The following is a 20082-nucleotide window of genomic DNA, read 5'->3' on the forward strand; positions in this document are numbered from 1 at the left end:
GGTAGGGCGGGACTTGAATTTATCTATCGAGAATTGATTGGATTATTGGAAGTTGGGTCTGTTATTGCTTTTTGCCAATCGCTGTGTTCTTTTTCCGCGCCCCACCCTCTTGCCATTCCTCGTGACAGGAAGTAAAGAGAGATTGTTTCACATTTTTGATAAAAAATTGAGGGCACATGAATTTTTTTTTAATAATGAATCTCACAGAAAAGTCATTTGTAAAAAAAAAAACACAATATATATAAAAAATTCTTATTGCACACAAATTATTTGAGCTTTATTCAAAAGAAAATCTTTGTCTTTATAATCATTCATCAAAATGCAATAACTTCCTCTGCATCTGAAATAATTTTCTTGTATGGCTGACATTAGCGATTTTATTTTTAACTCCTTGCGTCTCACCATCTGGCTTCTTTATGGTAAGTAATTAATACTCACTTTTCTTTATCCTCAATTTCAGATGGCCCCACCATACATTATCTTTTTGAATACTTAAGAGTAAAAATGTAATGGCATTTCCCACCCGTTTTAGTTCATTACGAGACATCTATAAGTTACTTATCAGTTTTATTTAAGAAAATCTTCCAGATTAAAAATAGAAAAACTAGCTGTTGTGATGTCCGATGTCTGATATGCAATGATGAACGACCAGCTAGGTTTAAAGAAAATCATTGTTTGATCTGTAGCCGCCCTCCATGTTCACCAAGAGAATTGATGTGCTCGCTTGAAATATTATGTCCTTATACTGATATGTCCCATCACAGCTGTTTGAAAGCGTACAAATGTGAATGCAAAAGATCTTTGAGTCAAGGCCTCGACATCAAAGAGAATAAGAAGCCAAATAGGCAGACGCTACGAAGAACGCTACAGTACGTGCTGTTCCCAGAGGTTCCCTTGCATAACCTCGCTTAAAAGTTTAAACACGTGGAAGAGAGAGAAGAAACAAGGGAAGGAGAAAATGGAGAATAAAAATCAAAAGATCAGTGATGCAGAAATGGCAGTCCATGTTAAGTAGGCACCCTAGGTTGTGTCTCTGACAGTCGGGTTAATGAACGTGACTGGACACGGCTAGCTAGGAGAACACTGTTTGGGGGAATACATGACCTTTTGGTTTCTTTTTCTTAAAATGTCCATCAGTTGTCTTACCCTGATATCACCCAGTGGTTGTTTAGGATTTATAATAAATGTGAATCTGCTCTATAGGTGTATATATATGTATATGTAATGTGGTTAACAACATTTTTCCTTATTTGGTGAACCATTTCTTTAATACTAAACAGCCCATTAGTAGATTTGTCTTTGTAGTTCAACTGGTAGAGCATTGTGTTAGCAGCACAAAGGTTGTGGGTTTGATTTCCGAGGAACACATACTGATAAAACTTACACTGTATCATCCGCCAAATGCATAAATCATAAATATCATGGGACCAAAGTTAGGGGGTTACGATACCTGTAAAGTTGGCAAAACTTTACAAAATCAAGTCAAAGTTTGCAGCACCAACAAAAACAGCACAATTTCAGGGGCCGATGGGAAAGCCATGCACAAATGGAACGAAACAACCTCAAGTCTGAAAAACAGTAATTGCTGTCCTGTCACGCCCTCTCGCTCATGTGGGGAGGACACTGGCCAAGAGGAATGACAAAGGGGAACAAAATTCCCACCTCCATGCAGGGGCGGAAGAGGCAAATAAAGAAAAAGTGGGGAGCACGTATCTGTGTTATCCGTCATGGATAAATGATACTCACTTGTTGCAGATCCAGCCCGCCCTGAGCCACCGAGAAAAGCGGGTGAGACGCAAACTCTGACGTTTCGAAAACCTTAGGAAGGCAAATAGGGGACAGAGACACAAACCAAGGCTTCATTCGCATGTCATCACCTTTACGAATATTCATATTCGCAGCGCGCACAAACGACTGTTACTGGTGTCATTATCACAAAGCGTGATTTGAATACAGACAAAAAGGCATTAATGAAAGAAGTACATATTAATTTCATTATTAGACATGAATCTTGCTCTGTGGTCATGACAGACTGGTAAATATATCAAACAGACAATGTATCGTGAGTGCACACGTCAAAGCTTCTGCCACTTCCATTAATTACGCCGTCTACGAATGACTCCAAAGTGATTTTATTGCTGATGAATATTCATGAGTCTGATTAAGCTTAATGCTACTGTTGTTCATGCATAATTGTGCTGATAATGAATGGCCGCGTCAACATGAATAAACATAGCGACCACTCGACTCTCTTCTGAAGATGTGTTAGAGAATGTCAACTAAATAATGATTGCCAGGTAAAACGAAAAAGATTAGACATGAAGAAAAAATATCTGTGAGGGATCTACAATCTGTAATGAAAATTTCCGCAAGATTGATTTTGCAAACAATGTATGAATCAGAAATATATTTTGTCTGGCGTTAAATGATTAATGCCTATTGAGCATTTTTAAATGCAAGTCATTGTTAATACATTAAAAAATTTGAATTCACATTTAATCTGACAATTGTTGCAAGTCGGGTTTGCCAATGACTGACACAAAATTGTGTTATGCTTGTTTTATGAATGAGTTAAAATTATGAAATGTGTTCAAAGGTGCAGTGTGTAACTTTAGAAAGATCTCTTGACAGAAATGCACTATAATATTTTCTATATTGTCAGTGGAGTATAAAGACCTAACATAATAACTTGAGAAGTTATCGTACGATCAATTTTAGGACGGTTTTTACACAGCATTTTATAACTGAAGCCGATGGCCTTTATATTTGTAATACTCAATGTTGTTTTCAGTCCTTCCATATCAAATGAGAACAGACACTACAGACAAGCTTGAAATACAGAGAAATATTTCCTAAAACACTGACTGCCCCCCCACCAACACTCTTCATTGATGGACAGAATCCCTTTATTAAAGTAAATCAAGGGAGTGTGCTGTCAGCTGTGTGAAGCCGTGAGGCAGTACTATATTATTGTAGCTCTGTACTATATTACCGTAGCTCTGTTCTATATTACCGTAGCTCTGTACTATATTACCGTATCTTTGTACTATATTACCGTATCTCTGTACTATATGACCGTATCTCTGTACTATATTACCGTATCTCTGTACTATATTACCGTATCTCTGTACTATATTACCGTATCTCTGTACTATATTACCGTATCTCTGTACTATATTACCGTATCTCTGTACTATATTACCGTATCTCTGTACTATATTACCGTATCTCTGTACTATGTTACCGTATCTCTGTACTATATTACCGTAGCTCTGTACTATATTACCGTAGCTCTGTACTATATTACCGTAGCACTGTACTATATTACTGTAGCTCTGTACTATATTACTGTAGCTCTGTACTATATTACTGTAGCTCTGTACTATATTACTGTAGCTCTGTACTATATTACCGTATCTCTGTACTATATTACTGTAGCTCTGTACTATATTACTGTAGCTCTGTACTATATTACCGTATCTCTGTACTATATTACCGTATCTCTGTACTATGTTACCGTAGCTCTGTACTATATTACCGTAGCTCTGTCCTATATTACCGTAGCTCTGTACTATATTACCATAGCACTGTACTATATTACCGTAGCACTGTACTATATTACTGTAGCTCTGTACTATATTACTGTAGCTGTCTGATTATCAACTGTTTTCACTGCCAGTCGTATGAATGACACACATTCTTATATTGCCCCCTTTATGATTAATGTATGCGGCAGTTTATGTAAGAATGGTTTTACGATTGATTTGCACAAAATTTGTTCTTGTTCCCGGAATGAGGCCCAGAAGTGTGATTTACGTTTTTGTTAGATGCTTATCAGATCTGCTTTACACCAGAACTGATTATTTATAGATGCACTGATAATCAGGCTTGTATTTTGACAAGACGCATGATGCACATGGTTCACGTGACGCAACAAATACATATTTTGAATTTGTGCCCCTCGTAGGAGAAGTCACCGGCCGCCACTGTTGACCGATATATCGTTGCATCTCTAATTATTAAAGACTCACTTGAGTCAGATCTGCCACAAAAATCAATTTTCTTAAAAGCAATACTCCAGCCAAATATCAAAATTACCCCATGATGTACTCACCCTCAAGCATTCCGATATACATATGTCCATCATCTTTTAGACCAACACATTTAGAGTTATTTTAGTAAATGTCCTTGCTCTTCCAAGATTTATAATGATAGAAAACAGGGATCAGGGAATAACCTCTGACTTTAAACCCCAAAAAGTGCATTCATCCTTCACAGAAGTAATCCATATGGCTCCAAGGGGTTAATAAAGATCTTCTGCGGGTAATTGATGTGATTTTGTATGAAAATGTTCAAACCTTACAAACTATAACAACTAGCTTCCGGTAATGACGCCATTTTGGACTCACACAAGTTTTATCGTAGTAAGTGTTGGTTGCTTGCCATGGGTATGTTGCACAGTCACTTTCTTGAATCGTGTCCAAGATGCCATTGTTACCAGAAGCTAGTTATTATAGTTTATAAAGTTTCAAATATGGACATTTTTCTTACAAAATCACATCGATTACCCGGAGAAGATTTTTATTAACCCCTCGGAGTCATGTGGATTACCTCTGTGAAGGATGAATGCACTTTTTTGGGGTTTGAAGTCAAAAGTTCCCTGATCCCACTATTATAAGCTTGGAAGAGCAAGGACATTTACTAAAATAACTCACACATGTCCATCATCTTCCAGACGAACACATTTGATCTTGGATTGCTTGAGGGTGAGTAAATCATGGGGTAATTTTGATATTTGGCTGGGGTATCACTTTAAAAAGTACAATAATCATCCGGGTGCATACTATTATGCAATATTTTAGTTTCCACTGGATAATAACTAGAAGGTCTAAACAGATCAAATTTTGACACTTGCTAAATGACAGTGCACAATCAGTCCTAAAGATTAGATTTAGAAACAAAAATCATATTAGTGTGAAGACCTTGATACTTAATGATGAGCGTTAAGAGAAGAGAAAGTGAAAGCTTGCTATTTTTGGCGACAAATTCACATGTTTTGTCATGTTGATGTTTTTACCTGATTTCCAGCTAGAAGAACTGCACTTGGGGCGGGACTGGGGCGGTACGGGATTGTAGCACCCTTTGGAGGAGACTATAAAAGAAAAGTTAAGCGATTAATACTCTTTTAAGACAAAACCATAAAGTTCAAACTACAAGTATCATATTGAGTTCATTTAGCAATAGCGCTAAAAGTAAAGTTATGATAAAAGCTGAGTTTTCTCCGTACCCGAGGAATCAGCAGCAAGTCATTTAAACATATTATCTTAATGAGTGGAAATACTGACGCAGCGCACGAAAGCATCACATTTATCGATTAGTTGCATCACTTAAAAGCACACCATTATCCTCTTACAGGAAGTCATTTGGTGGATTGTTTCAGAATGCTTTTGAGAGCATTAATGCTTGCTCATGATATTCTCAGATGGAAAATTTGCGATTAGAGGAAGGGTTTCCAAACGTGAACAGGAATAAAGTGCACTCCGAGCCTGTTTTATTCGACATACGTCACTACGATGGAGCCAATTATTAAAATCCAGATTGTATCACAAACAGCATTTAAAGCGAAATCACTGCTTCTCTGGATGACGTATAAGTCCATCATCTTACATAAATAAAATAGATAATGAGTATATTTTCAGATAAATTGAAGATAAAACACAAGATGAAGAGTTCAGATCAGAACTGATGTGAAGAAGACTCGCAGTTCAGCAACTAAACAAAAAGATTCTTTTAAAATATTCATTGGGTGACTTTGCATAATTTGCATCTCTGCATCAGCCGAGGATCCTAAAATGGGGCACGTAGCCGTCACCACCACCCCACTCTTCTGATCGTTCAACAATAAAACAGAGAGAGCAGGATGTGTGCGGTGCAATCCCACCGATTAAAAAGTAAAATCTTTTCCTGAAACATTAAAGAAAACCATTTGCGAGCAAATTCATTTCACGCTCTTGGACATCTGAGTAACCACGTTCCCTAATCATTGCTGTACTGATTTTTAATACGTAGTTAGTTAGATCAAGCATCTTACTAAAAAGTATTTGACAGCTGCAAACAGCAATAAAAATGGCTAACACAGATAAAAGTACGCTGCCTTTAAAGTATGGAAGCCTTTGAGGACTATCACACAATAGTCATCCGCTACTAAGTGAATGCATGCATATAAATTCTGTAAATGGATCTGCTATTGCTTAATAGCTCAATAAAATGTCTCAAGAGTTGAATTACCTCCAGTATTACGGTGCAGATGAGTTTGACACACTGGATGATGGCGTCCTGACTGCCGGATATCGTCACCCCTCTCTCTGTGGAGTTAGGGAGCAGATCTCCAGCCACCTGGACCTGAGCTCCTGTTTTCTGAGACATGGGAAGAACAGTGTGAAAGCACATGAAATTGTAAATGTGCTTTCTATAGTAAATGTTAGTACACTTATATAAAGGTGTTGCTACATTTTGCTCATTACAGGCAATATTTGTTTCCAACGTATGGTTAGGTTGGAGCACACTCAAAAGCAAAGTGTTTCTGTGAAAACCCTTGTAGCCTAATAGCTGCTTTAAGAAACCCCATGAAGCGAACAGGAAGGACTACAAACACTGTGAGTTCTAACTTAAAAGCCTCCATTTCCAAACTTTCTTGCTTTGATTAGCTTACCGCACTTGCTATTCCCCCAACTCGAGCAACCCTCCCCTTCCCCGCTCCCTCTGCAAGTGCATTACAGAATGCTGTGAACTTAGCGTGACGGACCATTCAACATTACCTCATGACAGCCCAGAGACCATAAATGTAAAATAAATGGGCTTTTACTGGCATCCAAAGCCATGAAATATGCATCGGCGAAAGCAGTCCCAACATAGACGTCCTTTGGGGCAGAAGGAGAAACATAGGAATATGGAAAGCCGGTATATTGGAACTCACCTCTCTGATCTCTTTGATTTTGGATCCGCCCTTGCCGATGAGCGAACCGCACTGGCTGGCCGGGATAACCAGCCGTAGTGTGACCGGAGGCTTACTGGTGACTGTGCCGTTCGCCACAAGTGCAGCCAAGTCCTTGAGGGACAAACACAGATTGGACATCGTGTTAAATGAAGATCTAAACTCAATGATCCATCGCAAGTCGCCCCCAGATTACTTGAATAAGAAATGTAATGCATTTAACATATGGCAAGTTCTACTTTGATTTGTGATAAAGGGATCCCTAATGATAACGTTTTTAGCTCTGGTGGTAACTACCAAACACATGCCTGATCTTCTTGGGAATCCTTGGCCAACTAGAAACCAGCTTCCATAAACTGGACAGCAGGGTAAACATGATTAAGCGTTGACCTTTTGTCAAAAACACAATGGATCCTTTCTGCTGTATTACACATGAGTGACACAAGAGGCAATTATTTGTTTCTGGCTGACTTGAAGAGTAAAATACTTTGTTCGAAACTCAACGCACATATTTGTCTCAGTAGAGACTGTGAAGGTGGCGCAACACTGTTCTGAGTGCCAAGCAAATCCGGTCACTCCTGTTTAAATACAGTAATCCGCAAGAACTGTGAACTCCTTTGATGCAAAAGTGGTATTTTCAGACCCTTGTGGCTTTTGGGCACAATCTAATGAAATGTTATTTACCCAAGCTACTTTAATCAATTTCCCCATTCAGAATCGATGCACCCTGCTTAACAAAAGGTTACTGTTGATTGAACACAGTCGCATCACATTTGAAGACACCTATTGATTTTCATGACCAGATTAAATGATATTTACCAACCTGTCAACCTCACAGGTCATCTCTATCAAGATGTGATGTACTCGTGAGGTGGATTATGTTGAAGGAACCGTTAACCCAACAGTATACTCTTCATACTCAAGGTCGGGGAACCATGGCCACCTTGAATGACCAAGGATCAACCAAGAGGCCATATGAACCAATCCTGTTTCGCTTTGTGCTGTGTCATGTTTAGGGGCGAGGAAAGTCTCCACAACCAGCAGGGCCGGAGTGGGACCACTTTTCAGCCCGGGAGTTTCAGGCCCAAGACCGGCCCACTTTTTCCATAGTGTTATTCCAAATTAGCACTTTTTTTCAAATTGGATAAATAAAGCAACAGTTCAGCTCTTACCATAGTTTTTATTAATATCATGGTTCAACAAATAAGGTAAAAGTATTTCACTTAAGAAGTTAACAAAAATATTCCTCTACACTCTAAAAAAGGCTGGGTTACTTTTTACCCATAATGGGTAAATATTGGACAGAACACATGCTGGGTTAAAAATTACCCCATGCTGGGTTAAAAATAACCCAATGTTAGGTTGTTGTTATGCAACCATGGATTATAATAACCCAACAGGTGGGTTAAAACAACCCAGCACTGGGTCAATTTTAACCCAGCAGCGTGTTCTGTCCAATATATAAAATATATAAATAACCCAGCCCTTTTTATAGTGTATTCCACAAGGAAAGGTTGATAAATTATTAGCATTGCTAATGCTATGAGGCCGATGATTAATGCAAATAGAAATATAAAAGTCCTAATTAAAAAAGAAAACAATTTGACAAAAATATTGAATACAATATTGGGTAAATGGCATAACAAGTGATTTATAAGCTTTTTTAGGCTGGTCATTTTTGACTGGGAAAACAAAAGGTGTTATAGGTTTCTGAACACAACCTGAGGGTTAAATAACTTTAATTCATGTTGTTTACTCATGGCCTCCTCATTTTCAGCGGGGGACTGCTCAGAAGCTGCTTGCATAATATTTGCAAAGTCTATGAATCGCCATGTATACACAAAAGGGTAATATTTTAACAAAAAAAAATGTTGGCTTGTAAATAGTTTGACAACGGTATTAGCCGAATAATTACGTTGCTAATGCTAATCATTACTAGGCTTATTTCTCTTTAAGTTACCTGTTGTCACTTTTGTTTGTCCTCTTGAAAATAAATCTGTAAGTTTGGCACATTTGTGCAGCATCCTCCTCCAATGGATTTTTTCTTCAACCTGTTTTTTACGCCCTCCTCCTCTCAGACGCATATTGTTACGGTAGGGCCGGCCCGGACTACCGGAGAAAAGTTTTCTTGGACGTGCTATGGACCGAACCAACTCTATCGGAGGGGAGGGGAAAATTCACTCACATGGTACAACCCATGCAGAGGCTGCGCGCTGCAGTGTCAATGCGAAACGTGTGAAGTTTCATTTGAAGATAGACTCACTAACGTGACAAAAAAAAAAAAAAAAAAAAAACTCGACCGGCCCAAAAGTGAAGCGGCCCACCGGGAATTCTCCCGGTTCTCCCGATTACCCACCCCGGGCCTGACAACCAGTAAATCATTTATTCACGGACGTCTAACGCTAAAGAACGCAACACACCTCAACCAGAAATCCTGTACATTTCAACCAATCAGAGGATGACTTTCGAGCTGTTATTATAAAATTGTGCCATCTGCATCAAACATTCAGCCAACGGTTTGTGGCCGTGACTTCTGAGCCCGAGATGACTCTTTATCATACATTGAAAGTCAATTGGAACTGGAGCTGTCAAGGTCCAAAAGCACGAACTAACCATTATCGAAGTAGTATGGATACAGAAAAAATGTATTCGTTATTCTCAAAAAATCTTCCATAACAGCCATTTATTCATTCATCTTAAAAGAGCATTGATGAAATAAATGATGAACTGTTCCTTTAAAAATCTTGAAACCTTAATGTGATTTCTGAAAATAGCCTCATATCAGCAAAAAAAGGACTTGTGTTTCACCCTCATATTCTTGCCACTAAGAGAAGTCAGTTTCAACGTCCATTATTCACCCGGTGCACTTTCACAGGCTTTTTCTTTAATTAAACCAGGTAATAAATATCAGACCGAATCGCGGCCACCACTGCTGCAATCAATTAGGGGGAAAAGAAATCTGCCCGGGTTTGAAATGTAAATAGTGTGCGCTGTCTCCCTGCCCATCAACTCGACCGTACCTACGTGAGCCGAATATATAAACACAGAGCGACGTCTCGGCAAGTAGTGCCTCCTCTTGTTTAGTGTTTCCATTAGCACTGGGGGTTTGAGAGACGCTGCTGTTGTGTTCTTTCAACGTCTCATCCTGAAACCTCCAGAGGATGAAGAGGAGGAGGAAGAGAGAAAGTTCTCGTTGATGTTACAGCATTTCAGAGAAGAGGAAAGAAACAGCCGAATGCCTGACAAAATCTCAGACTTTTTTTTTCGTTCCAACACTTGCTCTTTTTTGGTCAAAAGAATAATGGTGTTGGAAAAGCAACTTTGAAACTATAGGTAGACGTTAGTCAATAGATGAACGGAAGTCAATAGATCATTTTTAAGTAGTACTTTACTACAAACTACACTAAAGCTAAAAGCTACACAAAAATCACAAAATAATGTGTTTATTTACATGAACCGAACTGAATCATTAAAAAATCAAACCTTCCACCACCTGTACACTCTCAGACAAAAAGGTACTATAGTTGTCAATGAGACAGCATCTTTTAAAAAGGTCCTAATATGTAAAATTTTGGTACAGATATGTACCTCAGCGCCAGAGGCAAATTTCAAATCAATTCTTTCATTTTTGACATCCAAAGCGCCAGCTCTGAACCAGGAAAAGTGGTTCTTAAGTAGCACCAAAACATTGCTGGTCTAAAATTAAGAATTGATTGCATCAGGGGCGTTGTGCACACCAAAGCTTTTAAACGTGGCTAAAAATGCCAGGCAGACACTGACTGCCAGCTATTTTCAGTTGAGCGCTTCCCTCACGAAAATTAACCATGGTTTTACTACAGTTAAAACCAAAAAACCATGGTTAATGTAGTAAAACCATGGTTTTGCTGATAGTAATCAATACTCCAAAAAACATGGTTACTACACTTTTACCACAAAAAAACATGGTTAATTTTCGTAAGGGTTTGGTTGTTATGATTCTTCTGCTTTGTCGTTGAACGATGCACGGTTGGTTGTTGTGATATTTGTCCCACCCCTCCACCACTGTGATTGGATGGCCGAGTGAGAGTGACATGGACGAGCTGAGATTTTCACTCACAGTTAAATATTTTTCAACTCTCGCCGTTCAGCGCTGAGCAAGGAAAAAAATGGTGAGCGCTGGAAAAAATGCTAGCTGTTGGGTTTTTTGAAAAGCGATGCCCTTCCATTAGAAACAATTGAAGACATACGTCGTCCGCCGGCATAAACGCTTTGGTGTGCACGCTCGCTTACTGTGTCATGATACAAGAAGGGTAGCTACATGCTAAGGCTAACGTTGTTCTGTGTAAATTATAAAATATGTTATGCCCGTACAATTATTCTCGATCGCAAACTATATACACGTTGCATTTGCTGCATGTACACGTTGGATTTGCCGCATTTGGATGCTAATGTAGGTAAGTAAAGTTTAATAATGTTACAAAAGTGTAATAAAGTTTAAATAAAGCACTAGCTCTGAACCAGTATCCGGTACTTGCTTGTGGAAAGGGGGCATTAGGTACCAATGTGTACCCTTTTAGGTACAAAAGCGTACTTTTTGAAAAAAGTTTCGCCCCAGTGACAACTTTTTTACGATTTTCTGAGAGTATACGCTGACATGCATAAACAATGTGACAATACACCAACGTAAAATTTGTTTGCGCTGCATAGTACCTAGTTCGGAAAGTAGCTAGTTATTGAAATACACTACTAAAATGAATTTAACTTACGGTAGCAACAAATCACTTAATTTGTTAAACCGTAAAAATATGAAGGACTAGAGAGACAGGTGTGTCTGTTCTCCTTATTCTCAATCATAATATACAATATCACATAAAACTCTTCCACCTCTTCCCTCACATCTCATTTAACAACGTAATAATAAAATCCCAATTAAGATATTGCCCTTAACAGATTGACTTTGTCTGAGGTTTAATAAGAGGGCACAGAATTTATTACACTTTGTAAGATCCCTTGGTCAGATGAAACTGAAATGTGAAGCTGACAGTTTTAATAACACATAGGAAAGGTTGAAAGGATACTGGTGAAAGAGTGGGGTGTATTGTTATTTTTCTTGGTTGTCATTCAAAGGCTTTTGTTCTGTCTAGAGTTTCAAAAATGTTTCAATTTTGGAGGTTCTTCTTTTGGTCTATTTATTCATAACAGAAGAAGAATGGGAACTGGGAATGATTTTATTATTAGTGTTTATAGAATGCAATGCAACTTTTGAGGGGGTTTTCTCAATATTTAGATTTTTGCATCTTTTTGCATCCTCCATACTTATTTATTCAACTTTCAAATGATGTATAAATCTCAAAAAAAAAAAAAAAATGCCTTTGTGGTCCACAATATGGGTCACATATATAAAAGTATATACAGTGTAATATATAAAGATATATGTATTCCTAATTTTTTATTTTTCTGAATTTTTGTTAAGTGCATTTCTAGGCACGAATGTAGTTTTTTCTCCCTATGTAATGACTTGCACTAGGGTACAAGCACACAGTCTTATAAGTCTCATGACATGTCTCATGGTTCATTTATAGCTTAAAAAGAACAACTCCAGTGTTCTCCACTCCCTTTAAAATCCCAAAAGCCTCAGTTCTCTTTCGATTGTGCTACAGATCGACAAAAACCACATCGATTTAGCCCTTCATTCTCCCTCCATGTTTACTTCATCTACAGCAACAGAGGGTAACGTTCGGCATCAAAGTTGTGTCAGACCTCAACAGAGCTTCTTTTAAAATTCATCCAGTAATCCTCATCACATGCTCAGCATAGGTGAAAGTCCATCATGCCTCCAGGATTTCTATACCGGCCGCTCCTTTATGGGTAGAAGGAAGCGGGCACCGGGTGTGGGAGATTCCTAACAGATGTTTAATGAATGGCACCCTGCCTGCCCTGAACGGATATGAAGTATATAATGGATTTAGCATGAGTAAGAAGATTCATTATTACTTGGTAGGGGATGAGATGACATGCTGCAGGCAGACAGATACACATCATTGACTGGCGGTTATATAACTGTACTGATGTCATTAAAAATGCTAATTTAAGTTGCAATAAGCAAGTCTGTGTATTTAAAATGGTTTGATCACTGCCTGTTAAATGTGCATTGTGTAACTTTAATAAGGATCTCTTGACAGAAATGCAATATAATCTACATAACTATATTAGCAGTGGTGTATAAAGACCTTGCATAATGAACTTCATTGTTTTTATTACTTAAACGGACAAACTAGAGCGGGTGATTCTCCCGAAATTAGACGTGTCATGAAACATTTTGATAATAAAAGTAAATGCTATCAAATAAGAAGCATACAGTTACAAACATCTCTTCATGTACTATTTTGCACATGATTTCAAATGACATCATACAAACCAATTTTGTTGTTTTTTCCACATTTAAGGGGAGTTTTTCATTACCGCAACGTGTCCATGACTGGATTTGGGTTCTTTGACATGGAAATATTTATACCGTAGTAAAAAAAATCTAAAAAATAAATAAGGAATATAAATGTGTCCAAGAACAATTTTCTCATCCTCCGCTACAATTTTCAATCATTGTTTAAACCCTCAATGAACTAACATTTTGCAAAAAAAAAAAAATTGTTGGAAGGGACGAAATTGACCGTGACACTCAAGACGGCTACCAGGTAAGCAGTTCTTATTTTTTCTCTCCAGATAAAAGTTGAAATTTTGTTTGTCGTAGTACCTACACAACTTTTTAGTTTTCATAACCGAAACATGAGTTTGTAAATGTATATATTAAATGTAATATCATGTTGTGGTAATGATAATTTTTGATAATGATAAATAATTATAAAAAAAAATTTAAATCCTCTGAAAATAATGGTTATAGTAAGTTCAGACCTTAATCTTATGTGTGCAAAAAAATTGGCTTCAAGGGCTTTTTAAATGCATATATTTAATGTAATATCATGTGGCGGTAATGATCATTTTTGATAATGATTAAAAAATGTAAATAATTCTATAGGAAATATTTTTTAAATCCTCTGCAAATAATGGTTATAGTAAGTTCAGACCTTAATCTTATGTGTGCAAAAAATATAGGCTTCAAGGGCTTTTTAAATGCATATATTTAATGTAATATCATGTGGCGGTAATGATCATTTTCTATAATGATTAAAAAATGTAAATAATTCTATAGGAAATATTTTTTAAATCCTCTCCAAATAATGGTTATAGTAAGTTCAGACCTTAATCTTATGTGTCCAAAAAATATAGGCTTCAAGGGCTTTTTAAATGCATATATTTAATGTAATATCATGTTGCGGCAATGATCATTTTTGATAATGATTAAAAAATGTAAATAATTATATAGGAAATATTTTTTAAATCCTCTGCAAATAATGGTTATAGTAAGTTCAGACCTTAATCTTATGTGTGCAAAAAATGGATTCAAGAGCTTTTTAAATGCATATATTTAATGTAATATCATGTTGCGGTAATGGTCATTTTTGATAATGATTAAAAAATGTAAATAATTATATAGGAAATATTTTTTAAATCCTCTGCAAATAATGGTTATAGTAAGTTCAGACCTTAATCTTATGTGTGCAAAAAATGGCTTCAATGAGAACTAAAAAGTTGTCTAGGTACTATGACAAACAAAATTTTAACAAAAATAAGAACTGCTTACCTGGTAGCAATCTTGAGTGTCACAGTCAATTATGTCCCTTCCAACTATTTTTTTTGTTGAAAATGTTAGTTCCTTGAGGGCTTAAACAATGATTGAAAATTGTTGCAGAGGATGAGAAAATTGTACAAATTTATTATTGTCTCTACATTTACCAATGATCACCAAATACCACATGTTTCCTTACAATAAATGTTTTTAGTATAACATGCACTGAAGCGTTTAATTTTTTTTATTTTTTTAAATGCATGTATTTAATGTAATATCATGTTGCGGTAATGATCATTTTTGATAATGATTAAAAAATGTAAATAATTATATAGGAAATATTTTTTAAATCCTCTGAAAATAATGGTTATAGTAAGTTCAGACCGTACTCTTATGTGTGCAAAAAAAATAAAACATTGGCTTAAAGGGCTTTTTAAAAAATTCTGATGCTGGACATCTTCTAAATCTGGATTTTGTGAGAATCACCCGAGGGTGTTTTGTCACTTCGTTGTCTCAGACGATGATGTGTTTGTCCTGTGGTGGCTACCATAGCTTTACTATGCGTTTCGAAAGGGAGGAGTTAGCTGTGGACAGAGCAGATGGTCGCAATTTACAATCGCACGGCTAGATGGCGCTTAAAGTACCACATTGCGCCTTTAATATGTGTAATGCAAGAAAATGTATGTTTACAAAAAAGTATATAAACATCTACATAGTGGACCTTTAAAGGAAATGTATATTACCAACCCACTACCATCACTGAATAAAATTGCAAGACTTTTCAAACAGGTTTCCCATGTCTTTCATTCGCTAAACAAATAGATAGTCCTGCCCTAAACTCATACCATTGGGTAAGCCGGTAAGATTCCCAAATAAGCAAGACAATGCCAGTCTCAATGTTTATATATTTTAGGAATTATTGGCCTACGAATGGCTTAGTTAAATTAGTCTGCGTATTAAGCTATAATACAAGAAAGTATTTCAACATGCCACACATCACCAATCGTGTTTTAGTCCCAAAGCGTTGCGGGATGTTGAAGTCTAGCGTATGTTTCTTCGTGGAGCTGTATGTCTCCCCATCAATCGTTCCCTGGCATCGCCCAGGGGGTTGTTATGTGTGTGGGAGCCCAAATTATTTCTCTGGGATAATCCCACCACAGACAGGCACCCCATTGCTATGGGACCGTTTGGAGATAAATAAAAACTACCCACTGCTTTTCCCAGCTGTTCCAGCAAACCTTGTCCTACAGTTGCTGAGATTCAAACACCATTCAACTACTACTGTAAATGTTTGAATCATTCTGACCGTGTATACTGGAATTTAACAACATAACCTCATGTTAGACAGTATATATTTTTTTGTAAATATGGGTAACGCTTAGGTTACTCACGTAACCCCGGTTCCCTGAAATAACGGGAACGAAGCATTGCGTCAGTTAGCTGACGCTATGGGGGGAAACTCCTGTTTACTCCGTGACTGAAGCCTATTGGTTAACGTCTGTACAAAGTACAGACCAATGACGTTTGAACCCGCGCGCGGGAGGAACGCGTCCTTATATAAGCGCGGTTCAATCGTCAGGAGCTCATATTATTCGACTGAAGCGCGCAGCCGAATAACACTCGCTGCGTAGACGTTTGTAGCACGGCAAGAGACGCAATGCTTCGTTCCCGTTATTTCAGGGAACCGGGGTTACGTGAGTAACCTAAGCGTTCCCTTTCAATACGGTTCACTTCGCATTGCGTCAGTTAGCTGACGCTATGGGGGAACGTAATCCCATCACGCCGTGCATACACAACGTACTGAAGTGCCTTACCGGAGAGACACTGCGTGTGGCCCTATACCCGGCATATTCACAGCTTTAAAAGCAAATGTGTAAGCACCATATAAATTGTTGACGCGCACACGGTGGGGTTTTAAACGCACAGGGGGCACATAACATAGCACAAGACGGCGAGGTACCGAGCGCGCCGCAGCTGTGCGAGATAAGTAAATTCAGAGTCACGTTGGTGAGCTCGCTGAGCGCACCGTGGTGTACACATAAAACGCATGAGCGTGCATGATTGAGCCGAGAGAACCTGCGCTCGTAGGGCAGGGACGTCTAAGCTGTACAATCTGACAACGTAGACGGCGAAGACCAGCCGGCCGCGTAGCAGATATCAAATATAGATATAGATACCCCTGTAGACCAAGTTCATGAAGAAGCCAAACTCGCACAGAGTGGGCTCTATATAGGACATAGCTCATAGAGGGGCGTGAGCCAGTGCGATGGTTTCAACGATCCATCTAAATAACCACTGTTAGCAACAGACATATGTAGTGAGTGATCTGCGAAGCTCACGAACGGCCGATCTGACTATAATATGCGGCAGAACGGTTCGTAGCGTGGGATTATACAGATACCACAATAGTGTGAACCCAGGTGCACCCTCGAGCGCATCGGGATGCATGTAGGTAGTATTATAGTGCACAGATCGGTGAGCTTTCCAAGCGCGCCATAAATGTGTATTGACTATAAATTGCACGGGCACAGGTGAACACTTGAATACATCGTGAATGCATATCAGAGTGTTATAATGCACAGGCCGGCAAGATTCTCGAGCGCGCCGTCATGTGTTCTGATAATAAATTGTGCGCACACGGGTGAACTCTTCAGTGCACCGTGAATGCGTATAGATAAATCAGTGCACAGAACGCGCCGTGAATGTGTACAGATATGATTGATGAACGTAACGGTGGGCACCCAACGCACCGTGAACGTACACAGATGAACAACAATGTATGTGTCACAAAGCATAACACAGCTGTGTATACAGGTGAGCTTTCCCAAGCGCATCTTATTGTATACCAAAATGTTATAGCGTGTACATGTGAGCTTCTCTAAGCGCACGGTGGACGCATATAATTAAAAACCATATTGTGCATACAGGTGAGCTAATGGGCGCACCTTTAATGCAACAAACCTCAGTAGTGCGCGAAGCAGGGATGTCGAAGCTGTAAACTGACAACGTGGACGGCGGGGACCAGCCGGCCGTGTCACAATTGTCAAATGAGAAACCTCTACCATGCCCATGCTCTAAGACAAGTGAGCATAATTGTCACGGGAGGTGATAACGTCAACGATCCATAAATAGCCTGTATTGACAGGTGCTCTAGTGAGTGATCTGTGACGCAGATGAACAGCTGATCGTCTGATGTACGTCAGACGTATCTGTCATCCAGGACCTTGGACAGTTCCAGAGCGCTGTGCCTCGGGCACCGTCCACATCTGAGAAATGACAGGCTTATGAATAAAGTGAATGGCCAGCCGTAAAAGCATGGTTCGCTGTTACCGCCGCCGTCCGCATCTGAGAGATGACAGGCTTGTGAATTAAATGAATGGTCGGTCGTAAAAGCGTGGTTCGCTGTTATCACGGCCACATAGATATAGGTAGGGGAGAGAGCCGCCGTGCCTCTGTAGTGAGGAGAAAAGTGTTCCACCCACGATTCGCGGGGGGTATTGACTTTCAAATGTCACTAGACAGAATGGATCAGACTTTGCATAAGGACGCCTCGTGAAAGGGGTCCTAGCAGCTTGTGTCAATGTGTCATAAGGCACGTAATGTAGGTCGTGTCCCACGGATGCCATCTCCGCACGCCCATCGTAATGGGTTAATATTGGATGTTTAAGCATGAGATGCGTATCACTCTGATTGAACATAGCTTATAAAGCGATGCAATGAGTTTATAAAGGAGATGACTCGTCAGCTTGTTCAGGGGGCGAGATCTCAGTCTGGTTCGGTAAATAATGAAACCACCGTAGATTGCCCGACCGCATTATCACAATAACACGGTCGAGAGTGCTGCAGTGCTAAATCATCCTCTTAATGTACCGTATTCACAGTACAAGGTGATTTATATGAGACAAACGGCGTTCCACGCGCCGAAGGCTGATTGCCGTCGTAAAGCGTGTTCAACCCACAGCAAATGCTGGGCTAGCTCGTAATGACAGCACTTCATGCAGCAGTGTGTAACTTAAGCAAGCTTCCCGGCCGTCAGCTCGGGGCGGGACCTTTGCTTAGTCAAACTGAAGTGGACTTATGAACAGAATGCCACGATATTCAGCTTTCTGAGGCTCGTTAGAGGGGTACGTGCGCCCGTCTTAAACGAGATGCCGCGCGCGTCTGACTGTGCGCGCGCTTTAAGCTTTGAAACTTATTGTGGCGGGTAGCAAGCTCACTTGAGGTTGATATTACCCTTAATATCTCCGAGTATTGGAGCGGAGGTGTGAGCGTCTTCGGATCCGCTAATATAAATCAGCTATATGGCCGAAAAACGTCATAAACCGCTTGGCTGTAAGCCTTTGAGTGGCCGTCCGGAGAGGGCGCGATTCAAACGCTTGGAGCCATGCAAAAGTCTGAGGCTGTCCTTTCTCTAGGAAGAGAGAATAACAGTCGTAAGACCGTGCTCGTTTGCGCCATCAGCATCGTAGCGGAGAAACCGAGGTGGGCTGCGAGCGAATTTGGCAGAAAGGTGTTAGAGACACCGTACAGTCGTGGGGTGTCAATACACAGTATATGGCCAAACCGGGGTTTTTTCGGCTAGCGTCGATAGAATTATGGACAGCGGGCCGTGTGTGCGTATTACTGATTGCTTGTCAGTAAGGCGATAAAGTGTTTAGAGACACCGTACAACCGTGGGTGTCAATACACAGTATAGTAAGCACGGAAATTACTCTTTTTAGAGGAATCAAATACCGTTCGCCACTATAGTGAGGTCGCATAGCCGACAGTATTACACAGTATGTTTGGATAAACAGCACACAGAAAACATTTCAGGGCAGTCCAGCCGAGGCGCGACATAACCCCTTTTTCCCAGACAGTTTCGTTCTCTGTTGATGCAGCTGTGCTGCGGAGACCAGAGCTCAGCCGTTCAGGTGCACAAGCCTCAGTAGTGACGGTGACCGAACGGCTCACGGAGCAGGGTAGTATGGCTAGGTGGTTAATGTCAGACTGAACCCATCGCAGAGAGGAAGTCTGCCGTGAGGCCCGCGGTTTTGCCGTTTATTAAAAGGGCAGAAAAACCGGGTATATATATAAGAATGTACCAATATTCAGCGCACTGATATAGGACGGGACTGAATAAAGGGAGGTATTCGGGCCTCAGTATATTATAAACAAATTCGTTCTGCCTCTGATTCCGTCTAAACCAGAGAGAAATTACCAGGCAGACGAAAAATGAGCTATCTGAAGTGAGATCGGCTCAGGCCAGTAAAGCTCTATAATAAGTGTTTTAGCGCTCCAATAGAGGCGTGTCCGCCTTATCGAGCAGACGAATGAGATCGTGCCGCTCCAGGAGGGGAGGGGCATGAAGCTCTCTTATAATGAGTGTTCTTGGTGCTCCAATAGCGGCGAATCGGCCCTATCAAGCAGACGAATGAGATCGCGC

General features: G+C 39.6%; 1 protein-coding gene across 5 annotated transcripts in view; it reads right to left on the reverse strand.

Moving 5' to 3' along the window:
* The window catches only part of pcbp4 (poly(rC) binding protein 4), a 91336-nt gene that overhangs the window by 12651 nt on the left and 58603 nt on the right, over positions 1 to 20082 (reverse strand). For 3 of the 5 annotated variants that reach the window (XM_065259828.1, XM_065259827.1, XM_065259831.1), the window contains exons 6-9: positions 6977 to 7108; positions 6289 to 6417; positions 5078 to 5152; positions 1747 to 1818 (exon numbers count right to left, since the gene is read on the reverse strand). In XM_065259828.1, the coding sequence (XP_065115900.1) occupies positions 1747 to 1818; positions 5078 to 5152; positions 6289 to 6417; positions 6977 to 7108 (408 nt within the window). The remainder of the gene's footprint in view (positions 1 to 1746; positions 1819 to 5077; positions 5153 to 6288; positions 6418 to 6976; positions 7109 to 20082) is intronic. The other 2 variants (XM_065259830.1, XM_065259829.1) reach the window with 1 other exon arrangement.

This window comes from Paramisgurnus dabryanus, chromosome 24 (genome assembly GCF_030506205.2).
Source record: "Paramisgurnus dabryanus chromosome 24, PD_genome_1.1, whole genome shotgun sequence".
NCBI classification, from domain to species: Eukaryota; Metazoa; Chordata; class Actinopteri; order Cypriniformes; family Cobitidae; genus Paramisgurnus; species Paramisgurnus dabryanus.